General features: G+C 39.7%; 1 protein-coding gene across 1 annotated transcript in view; it reads right to left on the bottom strand.

Moving 5' to 3' along the window:
* BCAS3 (BCAS3 microtubule associated cell migration factor) overlaps positions 1-12,257 on the bottom strand; it is a 300,122-nt gene that overhangs the window by 243,150 nt on the left and 44,715 nt on the right. The window contains 3 exon segments of the mRNA XM_039562815.1: positions 3,032-3,202; positions 8,157-8,240; positions 9,900-9,976. Coding sequence (XP_039418749.1) covers positions 3,032-3,202; positions 8,157-8,240; positions 9,900-9,976 — 332 coding nt within the window.

Raw genomic sequence — 12,257 nt, forward strand, 5'->3', positions numbered from 1 at the left:
GCTGTGCAAGTGATAGAAATCTTTATTGACCTGAAGGAGGTGAGGTGTTTATTTTGTATTAGGAGGGTAGTGATGATAAGAAAGTAACTCCTTCCTGCTTCTGCAATTCCCCTCAGTTGTGACAAGGCTGAAACCCATGTGAGCACACACCAATCCCCAGAGCTGCTACCAAAACCCTGTTGAATGGGATTCAAGGCTTTCCAAGTGTTAATTTAGCCCAGAGTATATTTGACTGGAATTTTTAATTCAGCGTTTCCCAGTGAGTGTAGGAAGAGCCTGACAGGCACAGCCGTGGAACATCCCAAACCAGGCATCTCTTCCCAGCTGGAAGTGTCTGTTGATTCCACCCAGAACTCTTTATTTTCAGGAATCTGAAAACTGGGGTAACTAAGACGAGGAAAAATCCCTTTGCTGAGAGTGGCTCAGCACTGGAAGGGGAGTTCCCCCACAGGGAAGTGGAGTCACCATCCCCAGGAGGGTTCAAAAAATGAGCAGATGTGGCAATTTGGTTTCATGGGAATGGCAGGATTCAGTCAAAGGTTGAACTTGATGATCTTGCAGGTCTTTTCCAAACTTAGTGATTCTGTTAATCTGTGGTTCTATAAACCAATAACTTTCAAAAAACCAGAGATGTTTTTTTTTTTAAATGGAAATCAGAGAATGACCCTAAAACACCAGAGAGGCTGGACTTGGAATCCCCAACCTGCTCCATCACCCCTCCATCTCAGCCACAGTGATGATGGAGCTCAGGTGACCACTCCCAGCAAACTGATTTTCCACAGGAGAGTAAAACAATCTCAGAAATTCCCGGAATGAGGAGCTCACACTTTTGGGATCAGCTCCATGCTCCAGTGTCTGCTGGAGTCCAGGGCAGCCACGATGAGCTCAGTGAGATTCTCGCCTCATTTAAAGGTCAGATGTGCTAAAACACTTCCATGAATTCTGCCTTAAACCCAGCCAGGATTACCCAGCCAGTACAAACAAGTGCCATCCACGCTGGCATTCCTTGCAGGAATTCTCCTGCCAGCACACAGCATCACATCCCTGCCAGGCTCCTCAGGACATGCCAAGATCCCTGCCAAAATCAGGATCTACCAGTTCTCATCTGCACAAAAACTCACATTTCCACTGGAAATAGAGCTGGAGGGACAGGAAAAGACTCAGAGGGACTGGGAGCACCCAGGACACTCCTCACATGAGCAGGTTCTGTACTGGGGCAGTGTGGGATGATCAATTACAAAGTGCATTTAGTTATTTTTAATCAACTTTTTTTTTGCCAGAGGGACATTTCAGTAAGAAAAAATTGTCAAAAAATCTCCTGCACCATGAAAATCTAACAATGCAAAAGAAAGGTTATTTTCTTTTTCCTGGAAGAAATATAACCCTAATTCTGAAAGCAAATTGCAGCACTGCAAATAAATAATATAATTTAACAACGTTTAAAAACTTCAGATCACAAAAATATGAATGCAATACATACATACAATTAGGATATCCAACTTCCTAGAGATTCAAGACAAAACTTATTTTCCTAGAGCTGCTGGCTTATTTATGTTAGAGCAGCAGGGATAGACAAGCGTTATCATTTCTACAGCTCCTCTCCTGTAGTGCCCTTTAGGCCTTGATAGCTCCCTGTATTGTTAGGGTCAGAGGACAAGTTCATAAAACCTCTAAATCATATATAACAAGCCTTAAAAACCTAAGATCTATAATTTTTTCCCCCTAGGCCTATGCAGAAGAATCAAAGCACAGACAGAGACCAGCAGAAATAATGACCACATTAAACAGCTTCATCAGAAATTTATGAAGTAAAATTTGTCTTTTTTTTTTCTTTCCTTGTTGTAGACAAAAAGCCAAAAGATCTTTTTTTTTTTTTTTTTTTTTCCTGGAAACTCAAACAAACCCCAACAGCCAACAGAATTATTTTAAGACCTGACTCTAAGATCTTAATTTTATTTTCCATTTTCTTCTTTCTTTTATTTCAATTTTGGAAGAAAATGTCTGTTCTGTTTTATGAACAATCCCCTTTCAATGCAACATTGCTTGGCTAAGTACTTCCAAAATTAATTCTCAGGGAACAACCATAACAAGGTTTTTCTTTGCTTTGTTTTTTTTTCAAGTAAAAGATTTTATTTTCCTGTCAGGAAAGAAAAGAAAATAACTTGGCTTCTGATGTGTCCCTAACACCTCACTAACTTACCTGCAATGAGCATCATAAAGATAGGGGGAAACAAGAAAAAAATAAAGATTTTTTCTGCTTTAAATTCAATAAATGTGACCATGAGGAAAAAAATATTACAGACTAGTTACAGAATAATGAAGTGTGTGGGAGTTCTGCATAAATACTAAATTCAGGACCAGACACTTTAAAATTAAATGAGTGGTAGAAACAAATAAAAAAAGACACGGGTATCTTCTCTGTCATAAAGACAGGAAAATCCAGCAATTTAAAAATTGTCTGATAATGGTATGGAGTTTGTAACAAATGATCCTGCCTGAAGCACTGTACTGTGTATTATTATGTACAGTAAATTTATTATTAGTAAAAAAGTACAAATGCCTCACAAAACAGCATCACACTCGATTGCATTTGGGATTTATATAAAATGATAAGCTTTTACACTTCATACCCAACTTCTCTCATATTTTTTTTTAACCTGGATTTCAACAATTCCCCCTATTCCTAAACAAGCCCATGTTCCAGGCACGTTCTGTATTAATAAATATAATCAGAGTACATCTCCACTTCGACTGATCAGCATCAATCAATGTCAATTAGGAACAAGTGTTGGGGAGACAAAATGCGACACTTCACACTTGATCTTGTCAAAGTGTCACATAAATATGCTGGAAGGACAATATATATTTTGGCTGCATCTCAAGCCCAAACAGGATTTTATCCCAGTTCTGTGGGTCTGTAAAATTCCTGCCCTGAAAAAAATCTGGTTTATTTCTCACTCCCAACAGCACAAAAACCATTTCCCTGGGATTGTGGAGGAAATGCATGCTGTGTCTGTGTGCTCACTGTTACCTGTCCCTCTGCCACGGTCTCGGTGTCGATGATGGTGACGATCCCAGGCACCAGGGGACTCCGGCGGAGGTTGCTGTGAGCCAGGATTTCCTCCTCGGTGGCTCCCGACGGCAGCGTCCCCGTGAGCTGTGTCACCACCTTCCCCACCATTGTCAGCCCAGTCTTTATTGTCTGCAAAAAAAGGAAAAAAAAACTTTAAATGGTGTTTAGGGCTGTGCTGTGGGTTCAGCTCAGATTTTTTGTAGAGATGCATTTTTTTAGGAGTGATGAAGCAGCTGCAAAAGGCTGTAACAAAACAGCTTGAAAACTTTGGCATCCTAGCAAATGGAAGAATTCACCTTTAGTTTGGAATTCAATTATGCCAAAGCATTATTGAAAAAAGAAGTATTTTAATGTTCAAAATGTTTTCATATTTAAAGTATTCCAGTGTTGGGGGGATTTTTTTACTTTGATTTTACTTACTCCAAGAGCATGGATGGTCAGAAGGATCAAAGATGAGGCCACGATGGGTGTGAGGAGGGCAGTGTTCACAAAGAAATACAAACAGTCCCCAAAGCTGACAGAGTTTTGTCTTCTGCACAGTGCAAGAGACCAAGAATTTGGCCTTTGCTACATCTGACACACTCATTTCTTCCTCAGCAATTAAGTATTAAAACTGAATATGGGACTCAAACCCAAGAAAATTAAAAATGCCACCCTCAAGGTCCTGGAAAGGACAACTCCCAGGCACATCCCAGCATAAGGAATGGGACTTTCCAGGCTCTGCACATTTCCCAGACGTGGCTTTCAAAACACATTCAAAAAAGCACCAGCTTTTAGCAGCTAAAGATGCTGAAGATCGTTTTTATTTTGCTTTATTTTATTTGGAGAAAGAGGCAGAGTAGACACAGTAGGAGAGATGCAGATTGAAAGAAAAACAAGCCCAACTACAACTTTAAATATTTTCTCCTTGAACCAAGGACTGTGCCTTATTTGCCTGTAAAGAATTGAGCAGATTTATTATGCAATATAAATAAGAAATAGCAAAAGAGATCAGAATGGAATGACACTGTAACAAGCCAATTCTTAACTAAAAAGACAAGCTAAGCTGCCTGCTAAATTGAAAAGGAAAAAAATGTCCAGATCCCAGGCTGAAACCAAGAAGCAGCCACAAATCAATTGCAACTGCTTTGTTTAGTGCTAAAATCTCAAACTGCAGTGATTAGAAAACACATTAGTGTTCATCAATTAGCAGCCAAACGTTTGTTTTAATAATTCATGGGAAATGACTTACACAAAGTCTGTTAGTGTGTTGTCAGGAAAACCTCTGAAGGGCCAACAGCAGCAGGCGCCACACAGTATCGATGGCCATGGCCAGCCAGGAAGGCTGATTAACCTCTGAGATGCCTCTGCTGATGGACTCACCCCATTAATGCTAATGGAGATACTTCCACTTAAAATCGAGCCAGGCCTTTAGCACAGGAATGGCTTTGGGGGTTTAAAGTCTTTAGTAATATCCTGCCATTTGTTTCTTGTTATTTCTTTTTATACCCGGCTACGACAGAGGAGAATAAAACGGGTTTTAACAGTGGCGAATTCAGGAGGCTGGGAAAGGTAACATAAAGCAGATATTGATAGCTGAGGAATAAACCTAAAATAGCCCCAGTGCCATCACAGGAATGCATTCCAGCTCTCCTGGCAAAAACTGACAAGGCAGTTTTTTGGCCAGTAGTTAAAATCCTAGAAAATGATTCGTTCTCAGTTTATACAGCAGGGAGGAGAAAGCAGTAAATGCTACACAGCAAAATACCTGTGCAAGGGAAAGGCTAAAAACTGTAATTGACCTGCTTTAGAAAATATCTTTAATATTTATAATGAGAGCAGTGGGATGACAAAGTACCAAACATAAATTTATGGCTCTCTAGAAAAAAAATGACCGTGCTTGTCCAGGCAGCTGAATCCCTGCTCCGTGTGGGAGCAACGTGGGCCTGCAGCAGGGAGAGGTGTGCAGAGATGTGGCCAAGGCCATTAACTCAGAAATATCAGTGCAGAACCATTACAGCACTTACTGCCCTGTGCTGTTGTGTATATTTGCAAAAACTTCTGGGGTAATCTTTAACCTTTCCCATGCCATATCAGCTGTCCCCTCCATCCATTAGGGCTAATGACCTTGCTCTCACATAAGCTGTTAGTCCTCATTAAGAAGTTATCAGGTAACAAGAGAAAACAGATGCAGCCTTTGCTAAATCACTTTACCACTACAGGATTAAAAGATATGGAGAAGGAATCAGGCAAAGGAGTTATGAGGTGAGAAGGACTTGGTTTATAATTTGATGCGAGACATGTGACAGAGCAAATACATTTTAAATGAAATGGGTTGAAGTTTGCACTGTCCCAGTTCCTTTGTCACTGATGGGAACCTGCCAGTGAAGTTTGCTTATAAATAAAATTAAAATATTTGATCCAGTTTCTTTTGTAACCAGTGATTCACAATGCGCAGAAACACACATTATTTATAAGCTCATGTGTACCCTATCTACTTAAAAATATGGCTGCTCATATTCATTTAAATATAAAGAAATACATATATTTAATTAAAATAAATGTATGCCCTCATACCTCATTTAATTGAAAAATAAGTACAACTTTAATTAGATGAAAAGAATTAAAATGCACCATTCAGTGCCTGTTAGGATGCTTTGTTCCAACAAAGGCCTTGCATCCTTTTAGTGACAACACAATATATTGTTCCTGTTTCTCATAATAAATGTATTTTATATTATTTATTCAATTTCAAACGAAAAATCTATAGAAAGCAGAAAGACATATCAAAAAGATCTGCCTTGGGTGTCAACACAGTGAGGCCGAGCCTCACACTCAGTTTGAACAAGGTGATAATGGGGTTTATTCTGAAAGAAATTCCATGTCCATTCTACTGTGTTTGTCCAACTGGACTGAAAAAAACCTTTATCCTATGGAAGGAACCTTCTAGAGAGGATCTGAAAGGCAGTTCTCCAAAGAGACCCTGCTGAAAGCCCTCAGCTTTCCTTCTCTTTCATATGAAGGTTCTTTCACTTCATTAGGAAACTGGAAGCCAACCAGACAAAAGGCTGTAACCTGGCAAAACAAGAACTTTAATGGAACCACTTCTGAACCAAAAAGCAGCAGTGCAGGGAAAAGGAAAGGACACCCACTTCCCAAAAAGCTGATCCTGTGCTGATCAAAGCAAAGGAATTACAAACCCCTGCAGCTGATAGGACACAACAGCAGCAGAGGTTCATAAATGAAGAATTAAATAAGGAGGGAGTGAAGTTGATGGTGAGGCAATGAGATGGACAAAGAGCTCCAAAGAGCTCTTTATCTTTGGAACATCTTTATATTTGGAGCATCTATTTGCCAGCAAGAAAGTCAGCCCTGCAGTTATCAGAGATGAAAACCTGCTAGATAGCAAGCCAAGACTCAATGAAATCACTAATAAATTAAACATTGCAGATTTACTGTGGCGCACTCGTGGATAACAAATTAATACACTAAGGCTGAGACACTCCTCAAGAGCCAAATCATGCAAATATTTAAAACTATATTAGTATTAATCTTGTCTATTACTGTAACATCCAACAGGCAGGAGCATGAGCAATGTGCTGTGCAAATACAGAGTAGCACAGCGACCGTGCCCTGGGGATTATCCCTTTTCCTAACTCTCACTGGGAGTTTATCTCTGTACAGAGGCTAACAATCTTTTCTTTCCTATGATTATAAACACATTTTATCTTCAGTATCTATTCACATGATGCAATAGCACTACTTCAGTGTGATAAATTCAGCTTAACAGCAGAATTTCTGGATGATGATCCCTGGCTCGTACTACTCAGCAGGGAGGGTCATCAGCTACAGTGATCTGTTTGCAGGATTTTGCCACATCTGATCCAAACTGGGGCTGATCACACTAAGCCAGTCAGTTTTTCAAACTTATCTGTGCTATAAAGAAGATGTTCACGATGCTGAGATTGAAGGAATTTGGGGAGATTTCCCCTCACACACCTTTTTTTTAACTGTGCTGATGGTGAAAGTACACAGAAATCCAGCGAATCGCCTCGGGAGAGGAGCAATTCCAGTTCCCCTCAACAATGTAAAAAGCTGTGATTTTTCTCCTTCTCCAGCCACACTGTGATTGTGATGGAATATGTTTGTTTTTATATTTTGTTTTCACATGAGCTGGCCTGCCCTGTGTCTCTCTTTGTGGCTTCTCCTAACTGTTGTTTTCTTCGGTGCCACTGAGCCTTCTGTCCTGCGCTGTCATTTCATTCCTATTATTAGGTTTGTTTTGTTGCACATATCAGAAATGAGAAGGCTGGTGGTAACAAGGGAAGCTTGTAATCAGCACCGAGTTCAGCCCACAGTGCCAAAACTCACTGTGTGTGTGTGTATGTGTGTGTGTGTGTGTGTGTGTGAAAAAGAAATGGTTGTTGCAGCAAGGAAAGGAGCTGGGAGGGAGACAGTAAAACGAAAGTTGTGCTCAGTCTTGTTTAAGATTTTTCCAAGCCATGGGCTTCTTTTGATACTACAAAAGCCCAGACATTTCTCTGAAAACAGAGGGATTTTATAACATCATCTGAAGTAAGAAAACGAGGCAATGGAACCTATATGTAAACAGTCATTAATAAGCTCTAACCTTCAAAGAAGGTAATTCATTAGCTCCAGTACTGCGCTGTCACCCTTCAGAGAGAGCAAAATGTATAATGGGGGTGTGATGGAGTCCAGAAAGCACCAGGCACTTGTAAAGTCACTTTTCATGATGCTAAAAGACTAATAATTCACAATGTTGATTTCCAATCATATAAACTTGTACCATTATGAATAGCCATTATACAAATCCATCCCACTGTCACTTCCCTCTAATATAAATATCTGTTTCTAATAAATAAAATTTTAAAAAATCAGTTCAGAAACAGGAACACTTTGTGGAAAGCTACAGTCAGAGATTTGCAGGATGGGGAGTGCAGGCACGGTGCTGATGCCTGCAGGGTTCTCAGCGTGCTCTCCTCTCTGTGAAGGGAGGGGGGTGATGACACACAGCACAATTCAGCAGGGAAACCTCATAATTATGTTCCACGAGCAGCTCTCCCAGGGCAGATGATGGACTCACTTTGGCAGCACTAATGACTGTGGCAGTGTAAGACTGAATGTTGTCTCCACAGGCTCCACCACGGGATTGATGGCATCGGATCAGCTACAAGAAGAAAGACAGCGACCAAGTAACTACTATTAAACTACACAAACCCATAACCCATTACCAGAGCTCTTATTTATCATGTACAGTGGTGTATTTTTTCCTACAAATAGCAAAAAGCCCTGCTGAGACACTTAACCCCTTTTTATAATCTTCTGGGTGCCACCCAGACTGTCGCGTCCCCCGCTCCAGTTTTCAATTACCAGATGAGTACTCACTAAGAATTCATAAACTTTGAAATGGTGGGATTTTTGGTCTGGCAGCAATACCACAAATAAATTCAAATAAATATAATCAAAAGCTTTAGCCATGTATATGTAACATTAAATATCAGACATTCTAAGAATCCGAGTGTGGCTTTCCCCTCCTTTTTATGACGAGCAAGCAAAGAAATTACAAAGGAAAAGAGTTGTTTGAAACTTTGCATTTAACAGATTAAAGGAATGTACATGGGGTTTGCTTTTTATTGCCTTCCTTCAAAATCAATAAATCAAAACAAGACTCTTGTACCTGCCATCACCCTACAAAAGTAGGTTTTGCCTTTGAACCCTAGCTAACAATAGAATCTGTGCTTCTATGTAAAATTAGAAAAAAAATAGGTATTTGTTGCTTGCACACAGAACATGCTGCCTGTTTAACTATTTAAGCTAAATAAAACGAAATTACTGTAAGATGCATTTGTTTCTAGAGGCTTTTCTGTCCTGCTTATATTTAGATATCTAAATAAAAATACTTAAACTAGGGAAAGCCCACAGTGAAGTTACCTGGGAACACACAAGCCATTTAAACCCCTTTTGTGATACAATTCTTTTGCTGATCAGTGGCTGATGTTTGGCAGCAATACTTGCTGACAAGGGTTCAAGTTTTCCAGCACCAGCAAGGTGTGGCACTAAAGGAAAGGCAGGCTTGAATTTGGGAAGAAATCAGCTGTGCTGGAGGAGGTGTAACAGCAAATACATCTCTAAAAGTCTGATAAATTTCTGGCTCAGCTCTAGAAACAGCTTCTCCAGTCACAGGTGGAAGGGAGAAAAAACATCTGCTTTGAAATAAAAACAAGGCATTAGAAGCTGAATTGAGGCTTCGCTTCAAGCTTTAAATGCACAACCACTTCTCTAGGTAACGGCAGTGATCATTTCTTTGCTTGGGACCTATTTCCTTTGTCTCTAGAAAGAAGAAAAAGTCTTCAAGCATTTTCTTTTTTTTTTTCCCCTGAGCTTAACTTTTTCAAAGATGTTCAAAAGTGGCCAATTTAATGCTGTTTTCTAACCTACAGAGTGCCCTGCTGTGTTGGTTCAGACAAACCCAGGCTCTATCCAGACTCAGTTTCCCCAAACAGAATTTAGGAAGTGGTTTTTGCCTACCTTCACAAGTGTCTGTAATTAAATGCTTTAAACTTTTAAAGCACAAAATGGGTTGATTATTGAGTTACCTCACTGAAACACATGTTGATGGCTGTCTTCTCTGCCTTCCAAGTTCCTGAGCTTAAATCAAATGTGCAGAGTAAAGATCTGATATATAAAAATACTGAGGTTCTGTCATTTTAATGCAACTCCTCTTACAAACCTTCTTTTGCACGTATCTTTTTCCTGAGACCTTTTCTTTTCCCCCATATATATACAAAAATCTAGAAGTATTTTTTGATATCAAACCCCTCCTTACCTTATTTTCTGCATAAGCAAGCCAACGGCTTCCAAGAGCAATAGGATTCATGTTTGGCCCTGGACAAGGATAGCAGCCTGCAAAGTTTGAAAAGGCAACATTAAGAAATATCTTAATGACTTCTTGCAAAGAATTTTATTTATTGCCAAGAAAACAAAAAGTCTAAACAAAAGCCTTTCAGTTGCTAATATCACTCAGTGGATGCTTGCATTTTTGTTTCTGGAGATAAGGCTGTGGTTAGATGAGCTATTTTGAACACTTAATTATGTGTAAATATTAATTTCTCCTTATGTTTGCATTTTTAATCCCATTTTGATACAAAAATGGCATTTTGGGGTGAGGGAATATTGATGTTTGACTTGACCGGTTGTGTATCTTCACATTTTAATTCATTTTATTTGACTGCCACCTTTCTGTTGGTGAACAGTTTGTCCACTTCAAGCTCTTCTAGATTTTTATTGAATGAAAGGATGTATTGTGCTCTTGGTTTTGTTTTTAATAATTCTATATATAAGCCCTCAGCCTTTCAAAATGCTTTTGGTTTTGATTTTAACAATTCTATATACAAGCCCTCAGCCTCCCAATATACTTTTGCACAAACTTAACTTTACACAGTGGGAAAATTTGTAATTCCTTTAAAAACAGTGGCAATGTTTCCACTGTTCACCTGCTTTCCATTACCTTTATATTATCATTAAAAATAGATTGATACATATGGATAAAAATGAGTGTAGAAAAGAGAATTATTCCTGAGGATTAAAACATGAAAATACCTATAAGAGAAAATAGCTGCGAATGAAAACATGGCAAGGCTTAAAATGAATCAGGCCCGTATTAAATGGCATTTCATAGATAAAGTCTTTAAAATATGTATTTTTATAAAATGTTGTAAGTAAAATAAATATTTTTATAAACAAAATAAATCATTTGTATTTAAAAATATATGCTTTTACATGAAAAAATAAGGAGGAGCGAACAGGGGGAAGGAGGAGGCTATCAAGCAAATGGTTAATCTCAGTTTTCATCAGTTCTTAGGCTAATAGAGTCAATTTTGCAATTTAAATTCTCTCACTGATTGGCCAAGAAACAAAACATTGAAGACCTTACAGACATGTGTGTCTGATTTAAAGGAGCCCTGGGCAGCTGCTCCTGTATCCCGGGCAGAAGGAGCGCCGGGCTCAGGCAAACAGCGTCTCAGAAGAACACGTACAACACAACTTTTCTGCAGCTTATTGCATAAAATCCTAACAAAAAAAATAAGTAAAACCCAAACCCAGCCACAGCCAGTTAAGCTTCTATTTCCCCAAAATCTCTTGTATGAGACTCTGACACTGCACCCACAGCGAGGAAAAGCACCCGGATCTCCGCAAACATCCAGCTCTTCTCCAGCAGGCTCCAGAACAGCCCAGAACATTTACTGAGGACAGCAGGACTTACATGAGTGGAATGGGTTCATTTTCCACACCTGCAGAGCGGTGAGTGGGTGTGTGGGAGGTGTTGAGACGTTTCTGGAAGTTTAAATGGACATTTGACAACACTCTGGATGCGTTTTTGGGCCCACGTAGGCCCCGCCGAGATAAACAACCCTGGATTTCATTTTCCAGAGCAGAGCACTGAGGGTATTGCAAAATTCCAAAGATCACAGCGAGCTGTTTCAAAGGTCAGAAAGCAAGGGAAGGAGAGAATTAATTCATCCAATTAAACCCATGTCAGGCCGGGGAGGCAGAACCCAGTGAGGGTTTTGTGAGGCCTTATCGCCGCCCTGATCTCAGGAAGGAAAACGAATTCTGAAGAGATGATGCCACAATTGTTATTGCATTCCAGGAGTGCATAAAATGTGGGTAGCCAGAGCCTCTTAAGGAACAAAGCAAGCAAAAAAAAGGTTGTAAATACAGGCCTGGGTTGTAAATACAAACGTGTTCTTCCGATGACATTACAGATCAGGACCAGTGAGGTTTTAATACCGACTTCTGCCTCGGCAGCTCTTATCTGGGTCAGGAAAGGCATTCAGGTCCCCCAAACCTTTCTTTTACCTTCCCTTTTATGTATAAAATACAGCATTAAAAGCTGCCAGATGATAACCCTCGTCCTGTAAATCTCTACAGTGACTTTGGAAGCAGTGACTTGCGTTTCCCAAACTCATAACATCCCTGCAGGAGAAAACTAAAGGAGCCTCAGCAATTCAACAACTCACAGCAAAATACAAGTCTTGCTTGGAAAAGGGAGCTGTTCTCAATTACTTCAGTGAACTGAAGTCAATGAAGAACTGCAAAAGAATTCTTCAAATCCAAAATTGATCACTGAATAGAAGAGTCACTTAGAAAAGCTGGGACTGCCCTCCCCAAACCCACTGCCCGT

The sequence above is a fragment of the Corvus cornix genome, chromosome 19, assembly GCF_000738735.6.
Source record: "Corvus cornix cornix isolate S_Up_H32 chromosome 19, ASM73873v5, whole genome shotgun sequence".
Taxonomy (NCBI): domain Eukaryota; kingdom Metazoa; phylum Chordata; class Aves; order Passeriformes; family Corvidae; genus Corvus; species Corvus cornix.